The sequence below is a fragment of the Pseudophryne corroboree genome, chromosome 5, assembly GCF_028390025.1.
Source record: "Pseudophryne corroboree isolate aPseCor3 chromosome 5, aPseCor3.hap2, whole genome shotgun sequence".
In the NCBI taxonomy this organism is placed as follows: Eukaryota; Metazoa; Chordata; class Amphibia; order Anura; family Myobatrachidae; genus Pseudophryne; species Pseudophryne corroboree.
In genome coordinates this window covers 104,985,099-105,005,235 of record NC_086448.1, presented here as the reverse complement: position 1 = coordinate 105,005,235, position 20,137 = coordinate 104,985,099, and the positions used below count along the sequence as shown (strand labels likewise).

The window sequence follows — 20,137 nt, the reverse complement described above, 5'->3', positions numbered from 1 at the left end:
GCTATTAGCAATAAAAAAAAACAAAAAAAATGTTTTCATTTTTTATTATTAGATTCCGCCAGCAAAGTGAGGCGGAAGGAAATTGACGATATTACTGTCGAAAAGCACTAAAGTCGAATCGACATTCTTCAATTGAATATACTTTTGTCGAATTGCCGCATTTTTACCACTTCAGACATGTCGAATTTTCAAAATGTCGAATTGCAAAAAGTCGAATCTGAAACGTCCGTTTTTTTGTCGAAAAGTACTGTATTGCATTGTCGATTTTTTTTTTGTGTCGAAAATGCCCCGTTTTTCGACATTTTCGGGAATTCGACCGCAATTGCATATACCCCTAAGTGTGTCTGAGTGCTATGTGTGAGCATGACCTTTCTGATACTGTACTCACAGAGAAGTTGCCTTCCACCATTTTTGCTCCCTCTGCAAATGTGGGGATGAGCAGCAGAAGTATAGTTGAAGACATAGAAATTGAGGATGCCACTGTGAAAGTGCAAGAGGATGAGGGGGATATTTTTGTAGCTAACACTGGTGCTAATGAAGAAGTTGAGGATGAGCATGTTGGTTGTGTAAGTCAGGCTCCAGTGGAAGCAGTTCTTGCCCATTATAAGAAGGACAATGTCATGCCTGGGCATAGGATAAAAAATCCACCTCTTATGTGTGAAATAATTTTTACTCAAGTCCTGACAACAATTGTCAAGCCATCTGTAGCATTTGTAAAACCACAGTAAATAAGGGTAGGGACGCTAACCATCTAGAAACCTCCTCCCTGTTACGTAATTTGCAGCAAGCTCATGAAAAGTTTTGGTCATCAGAATATTCTAAAAAAAATACCAACAAGCAGTCCAGCATCAGCTAGCTCCCTTCTGTCAACTAGATCCAAGCACCTGCAATCTTTACTGCAAACACCTTCATCTTCAATATCTTTAGTATTAATCGGAGGTGGTCCTGCATTAAATGTGATAAGGCTAGGTGACTCCTCCCCCATCTGGGATTCCTCAGAAGAATCATTCAGCGCTAGCTGCTGGATCTTCATCCGAGAAGGGGACTAAGAAGACTACTATTTTATAAAAACAATTGACTGTTAAACAATCCTTTCAAAGGGAATCAAGTATGACAGCTGTCACCCAGTCATACAGTGAATTACTGATGCCATGATGGCTTTGCTAGTATTATATCTGTGGCAAATATCTGCCATTGATGCTGTGGCTTTTAGACAGTTAATCGAGGTCCTGTGTTCCTAGTACCAAACTGCATCTCGGTTCCATTTTACCAGACAAGCAATACCTCGCCTGTACCAGGACTTTAAAAAAAAAAAAGCCTAATTATTGTCAATCAAGATGACATTGGACCCACTGTCCACTTAAGCACAGATATGTGGACAAGTCATGATTACATGACTGTGACAGCCCACTGGGTGGAAAGATCGCCTTCAGCAGCAGCAGCAGCAGCAATATCTAACAAACTCTCATTCAACAGCTCAATCAGTGGTAGGCTAATCTGTGTATCACTGACTTCAATAAGAGGCATATGGCTGACCATCTATTAGAAAAACTAAGGGATGTCAGAGCAAAATGGCTTACCCAACTTGGACTCTCCTCAGGATTTGTGGTTTATGATAACGCCACAAATATTGTGAAAGCATTACTGCTGGGTGAATTTTTAAATGAGAGGGATGTGCAGGATAAGCTGTCTGTGGCCTGAAAATTGTTGGTACATTTTATGCATTCAGCAGCTGCATGCAGGAGATTGCAGCAGCTCCAAGAACAGTGTCATTTGCCCTGCCACCACCTGAAGCTAGAGGTGGTAACAAGGTGGAATTTCATACTTTACATGCTTCAGCAGCTAGAGGAACAGCAAAAAGCCATCCATAGCTAGCTACACAACAAGCCATGACATTGGGAGAGGAGGAATGTACCTTACTCCAGCTCAGTGGAGAATACTTGAGGAGAACACACCTTGTGCAAGGGGCTGTGTAGTGATTAAAGACACTGATAGCTTGAGTCAGATGACTCCCCTAATTAAACTTCTGGAAAATCAGCTTGAGAAATTGAAGGAGATGTAAGAAGTGATTCCGCTAAGTATGTTGGTCTTGAAGATCAAGTCCTTAATTAACTTGGCATGGATCCAAGGGTTGTCAATATCTTGAAATCGGATCACTACATTTTGCCATCCATACTTGATCCTAGGTTTAAGTCATACATCATGTCTTACTTTCCAATGGATTCAGATCTTGAGAGATGCAAAGAGCTTCTGGTGAGCAAGTTGGCAGCTGAAGAGACACGTGGCACTACGTTATCTCCAACTTCAGTTTCTCCAGCAACTGCTGCTGCCAGGAAAAAATTTAACTTTCCCAAAAGAGGAGGAATGTGCCTTACTCCAGCTCAGTGGAGAATACTTGATGAGAATACATCTTGTGCAAGGTGCTGAAACCCTTTGAAGTAGCCACCTGTGTAGTGATTAAAGACACTAATAGCTTGAGTCAGATGACTCCCCTAATTAAACTTCTGGAAAATCAGCTTGAAAAATTGAAGGAGATAAAAGAAGCGATTCCGCTAAGTATGTTGGTCTTGAAGATCAAGTCATTTATTAACTTGGCATGGATCCAAGGGTTGTCAATATCTTGAAATCGGATCTCTACATTTTGCCATCCATACTTGATCCTAGGTTTAAGTCATACATCATGTCTTACTTTCGAATGGATTCAGATCTTAAGAGATGCAAAGAGCTTCTGGTGAGCAAGTTGGCAGCTGAAGAGACACGTGGCACTACGTTGTCTCCTCTTTCAGTTTCTCCGGCAACTGCTGCTGCCAGGAAAAAATTGAACTTTCCCAAAAGACCCAGTGGGGATGCAGAGGAGTCAACAAAACATACTGACATCTGGTCAGGTCAAAAAGAATTGCCCACAATTAGAATGGTGGAGGATCATTTTAATGACAGTATACAAACAGGTCCTTGTTTGTATACTTTTACATGGATGTTTGAAGCTCTTACATGTCGCAAATATTCCTAAATATTTGCAGTGTGGTGCACTGTATTGATGCCGGCTGGCATCTGTATTATTGTATCATGCTTTTTCTTAGACGACCTTTGGTAATTGTATGTGTGTTCTATACCAACGTGATTTGATGTCTATTTGACAGTATGGAGTATTTGTAAAGTATAGTCATTATGTATTCAGTTATGTATTGTATGTCATTATTTTGGGTGTCGGGGCTTCATGCTCTGTTTTGTACAAAGAGCGTCACTGGTATCCGGTTGCTATTGTGAGCCCCGGGTTTGGAACGTTAGCGGATGTGTTGCTGCGGCAACGGCCGGCGGCTGGTCCCCCGATGCGTCACATGAAGCAGATCTGGTTTCCGTAATGGCTGGGAATGGAGGGCGGCGTGGAGTCCCGTGCTGGGGTATTTCATGGGGTAAGTGTTATGTGTTTGTTGTCTGTGTTCTGATGTTTCTTGATAAAGGAGCGGATGCTCCGAAACATAGAAAAAATATACCAGCTATATTCATGATTTTATGCCTCTGGAGTGCTGTTCATTTCCATCTTCGGAGCCATGTATATTAGAGGATTCGGGCACAGGGGCTAGATGCATGCAAAAAAAATGAGACACCTGGTTCCAGATTACAAATGGACATCAATGACATTGGAACAGATACATCATAAACAGCCAATTATCGTAATGACTGGAGTAATGAAGAAAGAAGACTACAAAACAAAAACAAAGAAAGGGGGAGAATAAGACAAAAGAGAAAAATAGACAAATGACCATGATTATACATAGTAACTACAGTATGTATAATCATGGTTATTTGTCTATTTTTCTATTGGCTGTTTATGATGTATCTCTTCCAATGTCATTGATGTTCACTTATACTTGATGTATCCTTATAGCTATGATAATGGTATTATTTACATTGTAGTAAAGTCTGAATTGTTTATTCTGCATTTGCAGTTATACCCCAGATGAAGTCTCGTTGAGAGATGAAATGCGTTGGGTTTTCTCTAACTATTGTGCCTCCTAGATCTTCCTAGCAAGAAGTCGGATGAAGGAGATTCTGTCATAACATGGACGCTGTTTAATTTTGTTGATCAATTAAATGATCTTTTATGAAAAGGACTTTTTAATAAATCTGTCTAATTGGAACATTGGGGGTAATTCCGAGTTGATCGCAGCAACAAATTTTTTAGCAGTTGGGCAAAACCGTTTGCACTGCAGGTGTGGCAGATATAACATGTGCAGAGAGAGTTAGATTTGGGTGGAGTGTGTTCAAACTGAAATCTAAATTGTAGTGTAAAAATAAAGCAGCCAGTATTTACCCTGCACAGAAACAAAATAACCCACCCAAATATAACTCTCTCTGCAAATGTTATATCTGCCCCCCCTGCAGTGCACATGGTTTTGCCCAACTGCTAACAAATTTGCTGCTGCGATCAACTTGGAATTACCCCGATTGTACATTTCTCTTGACGTATTTTAAAAAAGTTATTTTCAGTTAAAAGTGTGGGTTGATCAGTAATTTGGGGTAAATTCACACCCTTTTGGTGCTTTTCTACTACTGTTTTGTATATATCTATATATATATTCTTTGGTAAACAAACATTAATTTCTATGTACGATTATTGCTATTATTCTCTGTACAAAAAAATCTATATACTATACAAACCATGTTACTGTTGAGGCCGATCCAAAAAGGCCCCTTATATTTATTTAAATGGACCGTCAGAAATGACGCAGTGTACTCGTCTAAGACACTGATTAGCTCAGAGCCTGAGGCCTTGCACCACTGCCGTGCTTCATCCCACTTCATCTTGTTTTTAACAATGGTGTAGCTGGAGTCACCGTATCGATAAATGTTTGATGGGGAAATAGTAGTACGGATAGGTGGTAGCGTGGGGTCTAAAACACAAAACGCAAACAAGCAAATTAGTTCACAAAAAGCAGCAACCAGATAAAACTTGCCTTAAGAATAATATTAATTATTGATGTATGTAGGTTGTTGTTTATAGAGTTATGCAAAATTACTTTATATACTGTAACTATTCATATATTTTTTCTGCTTTCAAACATGAGAAAAGCGATTGTATTCAGCCCTAGATATGCGCTCACACTTTATAACCTTTTCTAAACTAATCAGAATATTTCATCGTTAATTGTTCTCATCACCATGAATGATCTTCCGGTTTACCATGCAGTGGAAAATTGTGCAGTTAAATGATTTACATCACAAATAGGGCCTAATTCTGAGTTGATCGCAGCATTAAGTTTGTTAGCAATTGGGCAAAACCATGTGCACTGCAGGGGGGGTAGATATAACATTTGCAGTGAGAGTTAGATTTGGGTGCGTTATTTTGTTTCTGTGCAGGGTAAATACTGGCTGCTTTATTTTTACACTGCAATTTAGATTTCAGTTTGAATACACCCCACCCAAATCTAACTCTCTCTGCACGTTTTATATTTGTCCCCCCTGCAGTGCACATGGTTTTGCCCAATTGCTAACAAACTTGCTGCTGCGATCAACTCAGAATTAGGCCCATAAAACAGTCACATTGTAAAGCAGATTTCAAAGGATTTTTTTTATCTAAGCTAAATAATATCAACATATTGGGGTAAATGTAATAGGGTGCGAGAAGTAAGAGATGCCGGAGGTTATGTGAGAATGCTTGTATTTTTAAAGTGGCAATCATTTGCAATGCAAAACCAATCTGGTCTTGCCTTGTAAATGATTATCGTTTTCAAAATATGGGCATTCCCGCACAAAGGGCCTAATTCAGACCTGATCGCAGCAGCAAATATGTTAGCTAATGGGTAAAACCATATGCACTGCAGGGGGGGGCAGATATAACATTTGCAGAGAGAGAGTTAAGGGCCATACACACTAGACAACTATTCTGGCCGATGTGGCAGATAACGACGATATATCGTTCACATCGTCTACTGTGTATAGCCCTACCAAACAACGATGCGCGCACCCACGCTCGTTGATTGGAGGTCAGTGGTTGGCCATACAGCATGCTCAATGTGAGCAATGTCACTTGAGACGCGATGAGCGATGTTCACGATGTGACATTGTTTCTCCTCCCCGGCAGCGGCTCCATTCTAGCTGAGCCGCTGACGGGAGCCACATGCCGCTCAGTCACCATTCAGTGTCTTCGTCCATAATTTCTCCCACGCCCCACCTATGAAGTTTTTTTTACTTACTGCCCCACCGATTTCCACTGTGCCACCAACTTAATAAAAAATACATTTTAATGGGTTCATAAAAAAAAAAAATGTAATATATATATATATATATATGTATATAAAAATGTTATATATATATATATATATACGTTGAGTATCCCATATCCAAATATTCCAAAATACGGAATATTCCGAAATACGGACTTTTTTGAACGAGAGTGAGATAGTGAAACCTTTGTTTTTTGATGACTCAATGTACACAAACTTTGTTTAATACACAAAGTTATTAAAAATATTGTATTAAATGACCTTCAGGCTGTGTGTATAAGTTGTATATGAAACATAAATGAACTGTGTGAATGTAGACACACTTTGTTTAATGCACAAAGTTATAAAAAATATTCTCTAAAATTGCCTTCAGGCTATGTGTATAAGGTGTATATGTAACGTAAATACATTCTGTGCTTAGATTTAGGTCCCATCACCATGATATCTCATTATGGTATGCAATTATTCCAAAATACGGAAAAATCCGATATCCAAAATACGTCTGGTCCCAAGCATTTTGGATAAGGGATACTCAACCTGCATATATATATATATATATATATATATATATATATAGAGAGAGAGAGAGAGAGAGATATCCAAGATGCGGCACTCATAGCTTATAATAAATCAACCATACTCTGGTTTCTGTTTGCAACATTTCAGTCGTCTTGCGACTGTCGTCAGGCTTGTGAAATTCCATTATTTTAAATAAACATTTACATACCAGTGTTATTATATACTGAAGACGCAAGTTGCGTCTTATTACCATATACAATAATAGTGCGCTGAATGTCGCAGCACTATTTCCTTTAAGAGAAAGCAAGTAGTCGCACACATAGTTTACTGAGGTCCAACGCTCAGATATATATATATATATATGTAGTTGATATTAAAAGGTATGCATACAGAATAACATATGTACAGTATATCATTCAGTATAACATACAGATGTGTCCACTTACATCTTTGCTATTTTGCTAAATTTGTCACAACATGCAAAACACGGCTCCGCTGTTATTCACGAGTAGCGAGTGGATGGATTTTAAAATGTTTGCGTGCCATAATAGAATATGTATAAAGTAATATATTAAAGAAGCAAATTAAGACAAATCACAAGGCATGGCTAAATCTCTGAGTGTATGGCATGCAAAACCATGCCATACATGGCAGGATATAGCAAAGATGTATGTGGACACATCTGTATGTACAGTATATCATTCAGTATAACATATAAAAATGTTCAATCTGTTTTAACTCATAAATTGCGTAGATTTTTTTCCTCTCGAATAGCAGGGCATAAGGGAAGCATTACTAAGATTCAAATTTTGATTTGATGTAATAATGGGCCAGTATTTTTTTGCTGCCATATTAATTTGTGCTGATTTAACATTATATTTATTAACCCACGGGAGCTTGATTGCTTCTGACTCTGTTCTAATTTGATTCTCTTGCAAATTATTCCTATTCAAGGACATTACCTTTGCTTTAGACTCTGCTAATATTTTTGGTTGGTACCCTCTGTTGAGAAGTGTTTTCTATCAACTGATCTATTTATTCATATCACTATTGATGCGTCTCATTCGCACCATCTGTGAATAGGGTAGGCTTCTAGTGATGGATTTTGGATGACAACTTGTATCATGTAACAACTGATTCTTATCAGTGGGTTTGGAAAAATCTACACGATTTATTAGTTAAAACAGATGTCTCGAAGTTGAAAAAGGAAGTACAAACAAAGAATACATTTCTAGCAGGTGGTAAAAAAATGAGGTTGCATTAGGTGTGCTTGTGTGACATTCCAGTTTATGTTATCTGGAGAAGTGTTTAACCACCCACAGACGGAAGAAAAAAATGTATATAAGACATCAGTTAAATTGCAATTCTAGCTATGTAGTTTACCAAATAATATGCCCGTGCAGCCTCAGTTATATTGGTAAAACTGAGAGGAAATTAAAAGAGCGAATGTCCGCACACCGCTCAGCCATTCGGAATGCATTAGAGATCGGTAGCAGTGAACAGCCTGTTGCCGTGGTATTGGTAGTCATAGAAGGAATAGGCGGCACTCCGGGATTTGATCAAACAAAGCTGTGTATTAAAACATCACAAAATACAAAGCAAAACCGACGTTTCGGGGTCCGTGGCCCCAAACTACAAAACCAATGCGATAGCTACAAGCGAGAATTAATTCGCTTTAAACATAACAAACTGGATATAGTCAAAACCGACTACGAAGAGAACAGAGTTTATAAATGGGTCATGGGAAGTGAGAGGTCTGCATCCGGCCAGAGACAACCTAGATTCAACCCAGGTTGGAGGAGGAGGAGAGAAGGTCAGTCAATGAGAAAAACGTCTACTACCAGCGACAGTGAATTCGCGGCGGGGGACTCCGAAGACCCTACACAGACCACCGACACCCCTTTAGAGAAATCACAAGGGGCAACCAAATCAAGCCTCCCAAAAGATCTCCCACCCGCAGGGGTGGCCAGAACCAAAGGAACCAGAAATCTGGCTGCAAAGAAGAAACCCTAGTTTTCAATTTATCCACCAGGACCTTTAATGACATCGAGATGGCGGTCCTGAATAAAGGACTCTCTTTTGTGCCAACGAACCAGCATGACAACTTCAAATGGAACCTGGAATCTCACCGTTTCTCAAGGAAATTACGTTTGCAAGAATTTTATCAAGACCAACCTCCAGACTCCACACCTAATATATTCTCTGAGTTCCTCAACAAAAGAACTCGTTCTGCTTTCGACCCCCCCTCAACAAACGCCTTCATCAAGACCTTTTCACGACTTCTGGACACCTCAGTTGATAAATATTCTAAAGCATCCAATACAACCCACTTCAATATGTCACGGGCAGAAAAAGCAGCCCTCAAAGACCTCAGTGGCTACACCGATGTGGTATTCAGACCAGCGGACAAAGGAGGGGGAATCGTGATCCAGAACCTATCTGATTACATCAGTGAAATAGATAGACAACTGGCAGACCCTAATACCTATTCCACATTAACAATGGATCCCACCGCCCATTATAAACGGGAATTGGATGACATCCTGGATAAAGCTAAAGAGGACCAAGGAATTACTAATAAATTGCACAAAGCTCTCATACAGCAATTTCCGGTTGTACCCATCCTATTCACCACCTGCTGCCCCCCTCGGACCTGGTGAGCTCCCACCTGGGAATATCCATCTATCCCAGAACCCTACTGCTAGACCGAATGTTCACTGAATACTGCTGTATATAAGAAGGAAGATATATATATTTTTTGTGCAGTGGATTTTGCAAAGTACGGATCCTGTTTTAAAAGCGTTTTTTTTAAAATAAAGTGTGTTTTTTTAACTTTTCTGACATCTGCATTGAAAAATTAATTTTTTGGAGTGAAATACATAATAGACTGTCCTTTGCAGAAATATCGTGGTATATACTGGAGTGGCAGTATAAAGACAATACTGTGAAGTTTATCAGAGTCTTTTGTCCATTGACAGTGGATGGGACATATGAACGATTTATTTTCTGCTTTTTGTTTTGTTTTTGAGCTGTGGTATCCCTTAGAGACTGATTATAAGAGCAGCGCTGTGAAAGTCTTTATTGATTTGTGTTTTTTAAAAATTGTGCCCAAGCAGTTCTGAGGCTGATCTGCTATATATAAAGCAACACAGCTGCAAGCTGAAAGAAGCGCTTTTAAAGGGGACTGACATCCTTTTTGTTCGATCTTAATTGATGTTGGACTTCCTGGGTTAAAACACACATTTACTAGCAGATCATTTTTTTAATATAAATTCTTAAATCTTAGTAAATGTGTGTTTTAACCGTGAAAGCACAACATCGATTAAGAGTAGAGATGAGCGGGTTCGGTTCCTCGAACTTCACCCATTTTACACGGTTCCGAGGCAGCCTCGGATCTTCCCGCCTTGCTTGGTTAACCCAAATGAGGCCGAACGTCATCATCCCGCTGTCGGATTCTCATGAGATTCGTATTCTATATAAAGAGCCGCGCGTCGCCGCCAATTTCACTCGTGCATTGGAGATTGAACGGAGAGGACGTGGCTGCATTCTCTCCCTGAAAAGCTCCGTAATCTGTGCTCAGTGTGCTGCAAATATCTGTGCTCAGTGTGCTTAAAATATCTACGTTCTCTGCCTAAAAACGCTCCATATCTGTGCTCAGTGTGCTGCAAATATCTGTGCTCAGTGTGCTTTATTGTGGGGACTGGGGACCACCAGTATATAATTAATTATACTTAAAGTAGTACAGTACAGTAGGCCATTGCTGTATCTTGCAGGTCTGTGTCACTGCAAGTATCCATCCATTCCATTTTCTTCCAGTGATTTAGAACAATAATACCATTGATTAGAACGAATAATTCCAGTGATTTTGTCATTTTCTTCCAGTGATTTGGACCAATAATACCATTGATTGGAACAAATAATTTCAGTGATTTTGTCATTTTCTTCCAGTGATTTGGACCAATAATACCACTGATTAGAACGAATAATTCCAGTGATTTGGTCATTTTCTTCCAGTGATTTGGACCAATAATACCATTGATTAGAATGAATAATTCCAGTGATTTTGTCATTTTCTTCCAGTGGAAAGTGATAGGCGCAAAAACACATATAAGAGGGTCCTTACATCTGATATAGATGAATGTGAGAAAGTCCCCTTGTATTCCCTTTATGGAGTGCTTGTAGGTGTCCTCTGTGACATCCTCCAAAAAGTAGTCTCTTATCTGTCCATGGTGGGAGACTCCAGAGTTCCAGCGAGCTCTACAGGCCTTCTGAGAGAGTAGACTGCTTCCCCAGAGGTTGGAGTCCTCCTGTGGTCTGATGAGGTGATCTGCAAAATGGTCTGCAGATCACCTCATCAGACCTCATCAAAGGGAATACAAGGGGACTTTCTCACATTCATCTATATCAGATGTAAGGACCCTCTTATATGTGTTTTTGCGCCTATCACTTTCCATTTTCCTGTGTATCTATTGTTTGTGGAATTTTTGTGAAAGGTTCCAGTGTTAGTGGTTGGCTGCACACACAATATTGGCAGCGCATGGTGTTTAATTTTTTATCGCATTTTCTTCCAGTGATTTGGACCAATAATACCATTGATTAGAACAAATAATTCCTGTGATATTGAGGTGTTTGTGTCGCTTAGCTTAGCCGTCCAGCGACCACAGTGCACCTCTTTTTCTCTTTTCTTTACATCATGTGCTGTTTGGGGCCAATTTTTTTAAGTGCCATCCTGTCTTGACACTGCAGTGCCACTCCTAGATGGGCCAGGTGTTTGTGCCGCCCTCTTGGGTCGCTTTGCTTAGTCATCCAGCGACCTCGGTGCAAATGTTAGGACTAAAGATAGTATTGTGAGGTGTGAGGTGTTCAGAATAGACTGGAAATGAGTGGAAATTGTGGTTATTGAGGTTAATAATACTATAGGATCAAAATTACCCCCAAATTCTATGATTTAAGCTGTTTTTGAGGGGTTTTTGAAAAAAAACACCCGAATACAAAACACACCCGAATCCGACAAAAAAATTTCAGGGAGGTTTTGCCAAAACGCGTCCGAATCCAAAACACGACCGCGGAAGCGAATCCAAAACCAAAACACAAAACCCGAAAAATTTCCGGTGCACATCTCTAATTAAGAGCAATCTAAAAATCGAACAGTAGTCAAATAAAATTGACCTTTAGTAAATATACCCCTAGGTGTCTATAAATATTCCATTCAGCCCATTATATTGAGAAGCAATGTCTCATGAAGGAAAGATATAACACAGATCCTGGGAACATGTTGGATGTGTTACTAGACTAATGATTTGCTTCTTTTGCAGACTTGCATGGATTGGCGGATAGCCCTATTACTGTACAAATACCTGTTTTTTTTTTTCTTTTACTGGAAACAAAAATGTGTACATGTGATAACAGAATATTACTGAACATGGGGTACATTTACTAAACTTTCTAAAACACAAAATTGGTGATGTTGCCTGGAGCAACCAATCAGATGCTGTCTACCATTTTCTAAAAAATAAATAGAAAAATGATTAACAGCATCTGATTGGTTGCTTGAGCAACATCACCAATTCTGTTTTAGAAGCTTTAGTAAATTTACCCCATGGAGTGATAGTATAGAAATAATAAAATTAACTTAGGGGGGAATTAAATTAGCCACAGTAATTTACCAATGGCTAATTGATCCCCTGGGACTATTCAGTTAGCCGCGCAGGCTGCAGTTAACAGGGATTTTTAGGGGGTCTGAGTAGACTCGAAAATAATTCCTCAATAAATTGCCTATTTTCAGGTGCCACGAACCCGTTGACATATAGGTCCAGGAACTTATCATGGATTCTATGTGTTAATGCTCGAAAACAGTTAATTTACCGGATGAGAAAAATGGGCTCTAATTGAATACCACCCTTTTTCACGCCTGTTAAATTAATGGGTCTGATTGAATTCCCCCTTATTCTGTTAAAACAAATATTGAAATTGCCCCTACTATTTTTCTTAATTTCCCTTATTATCTCTGTGGTTAAAAATAGATGTAACAACTGTTTAGACTAAACACTAAAGGCCTGAGGACGATTGTCAGATTGGAAGATCTAACTGCCATTTTCAAGTCTTGCACTGGACTCAAAAGGGTTCAATAGAATCCATAGGCATATTTACAACGGGTGCAGGGCAGGGCTGGACTGGTCATCTGGCAGATGCCAGAAGGGCCGATGCCAGATGGGCCAGTCTGGTCACAGACAGACCAAGCTGAGCAGATATGCCTCCCTGTACTCAGCTCGGCAGGCAGGGTTACTGAAAGATGTAGTTCATGAAGTCATGTAGCGCAGCTGTATATTTGGTGAAACACTTGTGCAGGGCGGGCGACATCAGGTGCTCCTGGCGCCAGCAGCATTTGAAGAACCTCCAGCAAAGATGATGGAGCCTCCTTCCCCAGTGAGCGACACCCTTGCGGTGTCTGACATAATTGTAGTGTGTTTCTTTGTTCCATTTCTCCTTCATGCCTCAAAAACTCTGTCAACTCTGCTTCCTTTGTCAGTTTGAGGGTCAATTCTGTGTGCGGTTTGTGTTAAAATGGACATTATTGCGTGTGGCATAATGTGTAAGGGCCATTACTGTGTGTGGCATAATGTTTTATAAGGGGCATTTCTGTATGTGGCATAATGTGTTATAAAGGGCATTACTGTGTGTGGCATAATTTATTATAAGGGCATTACTTTGTGTGGCATAATTTATTATAAGGGCATTATTGTGTGACATAATGTGCTATAAGGGGCATTACTGTGTGACATAATGTGCTATAAGGGGCATTACTGTGTGGAATAATGTGATATATTGGGCATTACAGTGTGACATAATGTGTTTAAAGGCACTTGCTATGTGGCATAATGTGTATAAGGGTTCTACTGTGTGACATCAAGTGAGTGGGCTCTACTGTTTGGCATAACAAGAATAAGGGGCACTGCTAGATAAGATAGATAAGATAAGAATAATTTATTGTCACTGTAACATAAACATGTATAGTGAAATTACATGCAGTTCTCATATCATGTACACCAGATAATACATAAAATTTAGCAACGTTGAGAATTCAAGCTAACAATCACAGAAGGGAAGAAACTATTCCTTAACCTAGTGGTTGGCATAACATGAATTAATGGGAAATAATGTGTGCCATCATTTGAATTGGGGGTACTATTGTGTGGACAGGCCCCTTCTCAGTGAGACCACATCCTTTTTTTAATCACGCATTCTTTCTATTCAAAGTGTGGAGGGCAGCGTCAATGCTCTTTATGCACACAGGGCATATCTGACTAATGGCACATGTTTGAATACCCTGAAGGATGAGCTTTGTTTTGTGTACTTTAATACACAGAATGATGTACACTTGTATGTTATTCTAATATTAATTGTATTTGTAAAAGCACAGACTGAGAAGTAGGAATAGTAAAGGCAGGAGTCTATGCCAGGAGCCAGATACTGGCGCCGAGGTGGGACTGTGCTTTAAATGCCAGGGCTTGTTTTTAGTTCCACTCCGGCCCTGGTGCAGGGTGTGCAGTACATATGGACCCTGCAACGCAAACCCTGCAACCTACCTTGTGTTGGCAATTGGGTCTCCGATCCTCCATGGCATCTCCCTAGTGACATCTTCAGAAAAATGGCATTGTGCAATGAAAGCAAAGACTCTGACACTGTGCCAGACCATTTGCGCATGCCTCGTCTTCATGAATACCACTGGGAAGATGGCACTGCGGAGGAAGGGGAACCAGATTGCCAGTACAAAGTAGGATGTCTGAGAGGTTCTAAACTGGTGGCAAAGGTAGAGTCTGCTTAGTAAGATTACAATCTGGGGTGAGTCCAGTCAATTTTGACATCAAAGCTTACAATATTGTTCGCCAATGTACTAAGCAACAGAGCAGAGGCACAAACACAGGGCAGTTTAAAAGAATACAGCATCTATGAAACATTGCAACAAAGCAGTGGTATGCAGGATGACAGTTTAATAAACTATACAACCCCATAAAAAGAATGCTTTCATTAATCAAGAAGAAGCCCGAGGGCAGTACAGAGAAATGGAGGTGGAGTATGTAGTGGAAGGCAGGTAAAGGATTGATTGATCAGTAGATTGATGCTGAAAATTAAATTAGACGTGGCCCTGCGATTTATTTATTTTTTGCATTGCATGTGCTGGTAGAAAAAGCGGGGCCACTTGCTTGTCTATGCTCCCAGACTGAAAGTTGCCAGCTAGCCATAGCAACCATTCAGATTTAAACTGTCACTTTTGCAGCACAGGTTGAAAAGTGCATATCAACTATTGTACCAGTTTTCATATGACTTTAGCCAAATGACTTTAGATACGAATCCACACACCTCCCGGATCGCGTAATTTTATTCCCCCCCCCCCCCCCCTTGCTATTCAATGTCGGTGATATGGGCATTGAATAGCAGGAGGCTAGGCCATGATGACGCAATTGCGCATCCCTGTCTCCATACCACCCACTTGCTATGAGGCCACGGCCCGTGTAATACTGACCTGGCTGCACCCCTCCCACATGGGGCAGACAGAAAGTCTGTAAGCCCGCCACACACGTTTCTCATGTGTTATTAGCAGGGCCGGTTCTAGCCCTTGTGGCGCCCCGGGCGAAAATAGGGGTGTGGCTTCATACAGGGGCGTGGTCAGTTACGCTCCCTGTAGAGTTGTGCCCCCTGTAGAGTTGTGCCCCCATTTGTGCCCCCTGTAGAGTAGCACCGCAAAATAAAATACAAAAAAAAATAATAATAATAATACTTACTATTTCCGCTCCTGATTCCCGACCGCTGCTGACCTCCACCGGTGCCGCTCCTCAGATCTAAGGGGGAGACGTCATGACGTCTCTCCCATAGCACAGCATAGAGACTAGAGGTCAATTATGACCCCTAGCGTCTATGTGCCAGTCCCACAATGCTGTGCGGTGCGCGATGATGTCATTGCGCACTGCACAGCAAAGGTCCTCTCCACGAAGGGAAACTAGACGGGTAGCGTCTAGTATCCTTCACAGCGCAGCACAGCACCGGGGGGCACTGACCAACAGTAGTGGATCTTGCCATGGCGCGGTGCCCTCCGGATGGTGCCAGCGCCCTCCGGAAAGGCGGCGCCCCGGGCAAAAATCTTGTGTGCTCGTAGCAAGATCCGCTACTGGTTATTAGCTATAACAGAGTTGTCTAAATGACAGCCAGCAAGATAAATGCAGCCCTCCCAAGACATCTAACCCAGATTAATAGATTCTGTTGCATGACCTCCATTTTGTAATGGCATTCGGTAAGTGGTCACACACTTAGGACAGAAATATGGCTCTGTACTTGGGCTGCAGTCAAATATAATACATACCGTTAGGTTTCTGGCATATGTATCCTTTATTCAGTTTACAATCTTCTTCGGCCCATGAACCAACATCTAAAATAGGACCACGTTTAATAGCCACACAATCGGTCTACATGAAAATCATCAGCAAGATTCTTGTTAGAAAACATTTGAAATTTTGAGCATTTTGCAAGAGTTTATTAAACTAAGTAACTAAAGCTTTTAAAATAAGACAAGAGCTGAATAAGCTTAAGGTTATAGAGGGTTCCTTAGTTTTTTGTAATTGGTTTAGAATTCGTTAACTGCCGCTGGGTAGATTAGGCTTGGGGACTTTTTGTGATTGGTCAGGGTTGGCCTATCAGGGGACATCTAGGAGTGGCTATGTGTGCTTTATAAGGCTGGTTATGAGCTTAGCATCCATCTTGTGGATGTTGTTTGTCCCTCTCTCGCTCCCTCTTCGTTTTTCTCTTCTTCATTCTGTTTTTTACTAACTCTTTGTTTATTACATGCTGTTGGGTGGGACCCAGCGGCCACGTAAGGTGTAAGAAGCCGTTGTGGAGCATATACCCTGTGAAGGGCAGTTAGTATGGCCTACCTCTGCTGAAGGACTTTGGGCGTCTGTCTCTGCAGACACGCTCATACTATCTGTTAGAAGGGGTTGTGGGCCGTTACAACTCAGCTTAAATTTGACACAGGGGAGACGCTGTCAGTCGCCTCCTAGTTTAGGGGGTAATTCAGAGTTGATCGCAGCAGCAAATTTGTTAGCAGTTGGGCAAAACCATGTGCACTGCAGGTGGGGCAGATATAACATTTGCAGAGAGAGTTAGATTTGTGTGGGTTATTTTGTTTCTGTGCAGGGTAAATACTGTCTGCTTTATTTTTACGCTGCAATTTAGATTTCAGTGTGAACACACCCCACCCAAATCTAACTCTCTCTGCACATGTTATATCTGCCCCCCCCCCCTGCAGTGAACATGGTTTTGCCCAATTGCTAACAAATTTGCTGCTGCGATCAACTCCTTTAGTCCAGAATCATATGGCTGAAGCTGTGTGTTTGTAGTGTGCTTTGCTTCCCAAAAATGAAGTAAAAGCTCAGGGTCATACCTTTTAATAAAGTTATGACATTTAACCAAAGCAGTCTGTGTCCGTGATAAGATAGTTGAATAAGTTGCAGATATTGTTGGTTAATAGTAATAAAGTTATGGATGCCTTATCCAAGTTAAACTTTATTACAATTAACATTGTTCTGCTATGTAGCATGGTTTATTTCTACATATCACTATTACTTTTTAGTCCCTTCTACCAATACAGTAAATGTGAGTTAAATAGTCTGAAAAATCCATGGATTTGGGACCATTTGTGGCACATGAAACACACGTTGGGAAACCACTTGCATGCTACAATATCTGTGTCTAGTAACTTGCGTTGTGCACCCAAAGTGTAGTACCAGCTCTGGGAGATTGATGATGGAAATTTCTAAGGTTTTTCTGAAGAATATCCGACACCTTCCACATTCAGCTACAAAACCTTACACATTTTACCAGAGGACTTTGGCCTCAAGTGTTCGCCAATCCCAGTCCTACCCCAACCACAACAAAATGAGCTCTATTCACTACTGTGCAAATGGATTTTAGTATTTGCATTGCTCTTCATGACTAGGTGTTAAGCAAGAAATAAACTCAATCCACCCAAATTTCAGCCATGTTGAACTGCAAGCCATTGCACTTGGATAGAAATCTAGTAGTCTGCACAATTTGGCACAAAATGGGGGGTGCAATCAGGGCAGTCTTGTACAGCATTGTACAGTCCTGGGTAGCGCAATGCACTGGGACCCCTACCCACCCAATCAAGGTTGTAAATTAAAATAGAAAATCATATCTTACGGTTCCTGCGGTCTTCGCCAGCACTCCACATGCTTCAATACAGGGAATGGCTTTCAGCACTCTGGTGGATAACTCCAAATACCCAACAATCAGTATGCTGACAGACATTCACTGTCTAGTAGGCAGGTAGAGAATGCTGCAGTCTGATTGGTGGATGCCACCTGGCTCAGCCCAGCCCAGCTTGAAGGTCCCTAGAAACATGGGGCCCTATACAGTTGCCTAGTGTGCCTATACATTAAGATAGCGTCATATTCCCCTGATGTGTTATGCTTTGTATATGAAGCTCAAAGTATGTAATGACATCCCAAAGAGACTTTCTATAAATTATATTCAAGTGCTTTAGAGAAGTACTTACAGCATCATCATAGACATATACATTATTTCCAGATGGATGACCTTTGGCCCATTTTGTAAAAAGCACTCCACTTTGATCCGTCCACAGAAACTTGTGCTCTGAATTAATATCATTCATTCCAATCCAGACATCAACATTATAATCTTTTAAATGACTAACCAGGAAAGCTAGAAGAATAAAAACATGTAAGTATATATACTAGTATTATGCAATTATCACCACCCCTCCCCCCCTTCTCTCCGCCTGGGCACACCCCACTGTCTGCTGTTGCCTGCCAACCCCTGGCCCTCTTCCTGTTCTGGCACATCTCCGACCCTGCAGCTCTGTCGTGACAGCCCCTCCACGATCTCCCATACTTACCCCAGTGGCGGTCCTCTTCTCCGTAGCTGGTCCCATCTCCCTCATGGAAGGAGCTATTGGGATGCGCGCACAGACTTACACTGCGCACGGATTGAGGAGACAGTACAGGCCTGATGATATAAATGGCCTCATAAACCCTACTCATTTCTTCTTTTCATACCTTCACTCTGACATCCATAAATAGAAATATGCTGCGCTCAGCTTCTTGTATGTTATTGCAGCATGAAATGGTCAGTGGTAAGACAAAACAAAAATGATCACAATGTAAATTGCGAGAACAGTACAAAGCTCACTCTATATGTCCCCTGTGAATGAACAATGAGTCCGAACAGTAGATCAATTTGACAAGAAATTTAACTTAACAAATGATTAAAACTATACAGTATATATGTAGCAGCTATACAAGTAAGTAGCGGAAATCAACAATCAAAAATTGGTACACTGTGGTGGTCATTCCGAGTTGATCGTAGCTGTGCTAAATTTAGCACAGCTACGATCGTAAACTCAGACATGCGGGGGGACGCCCAGCACAGGGCTAGTCCGCCTCGCATGTCTGTGTCGGCCCCCCCAGCACAAATACAAAAGCATCGCACAGCGGCGATGCCTTTGTATTTGAGGAGTAACTCCTGGCCAGCGCAGCTCCTGCAGCTGGCCGGGAGTTACTCGTCTCTCCCGCTGGCCGCAGCGGCTGCGTGACCCACCGCGGCCCGCCCCCCAACGGTCCGGCCACGCCTGCGTTGGCCGGACCGCACCCCCTAAACGGCGGCTTAGCGCCGCCGTTCAGCCCCCTCCCGCCCAACGACCGCCTCTGTCTCAGAGGCGATCGCTGGGCACCGACGACTGCCATGCGCCCGCATGCGCAGTTCCGACCCGATCGCTGCGCTGCAACAAACTGCAGCGAGCGATCGGGTCGGAATGACCCCCTATATTGTGCGTAGTTGGGTAGTCTCTAAGCAACAAAGCATGTGTATTGGTTGGTTCCAATGGTGTATAATACGATTACTACAGCTGCTGCACATTGGGGGTAATTCCAAGTTGATCGCAGCAGGACATTTTTTAGCAGTTGGGCAAAACCATGTGCACTGCAGGAGAGGCAGATATAACATGTGCAGAAAGAGTTAGATTTGGGTGGGTTATTTTATTTCTGTGCAGGGTAAATACTGTCTGCTTTATTTTTACACTGCAAATTAGATTGCAGATTGAACACACCCCACCCAAATCTAACTCTCTCTGCACATGTTATATCTGCCTCCCCTGCAGTGCACATGGTTTTGCCCAACTGCTAAAAAATTTCCTGCTGCGATCAACTTGAAATTACCCCCATTATGCAGTGTAAGGGACAGAGCAGATCTGCTGCACATGCCCAGTGGTAGCAGCTTCTTCTACCAAGTTTGCTGTGTGTGTGGATCTGAGTCTTCAATCAGTGCACTGGTCCAGAGAGTAACTATCAGGAAGAAGAGAC

At 41.5% G+C, this 20,137-nt stretch overlaps 1 protein-coding gene across 1 annotated transcript in view; it reads right to left on the bottom strand.

The window, feature by feature from the left end:
- Nucleotides 1–20,137, bottom strand: part of LOC134927294 (macrophage mannose receptor 1-like) — a 407,906-nt gene that overhangs the window by 80,669 nt on the left and 307,100 nt on the right. The window contains exons 22-24 of the mRNA XM_063921539.1: nucleotides 18,316–18,482; nucleotides 16,105–16,207; nucleotides 4,663–4,895 (exon numbers count right to left, since the gene is read on the bottom strand). Coding sequence (XP_063777609.1) covers nucleotides 4,663–4,895; nucleotides 16,105–16,207; nucleotides 18,316–18,482 — 503 coding nt within the window. The remainder of the gene's footprint in view (nucleotides 1–4,662; nucleotides 4,896–16,104; nucleotides 16,208–18,315; nucleotides 18,483–20,137) is intronic.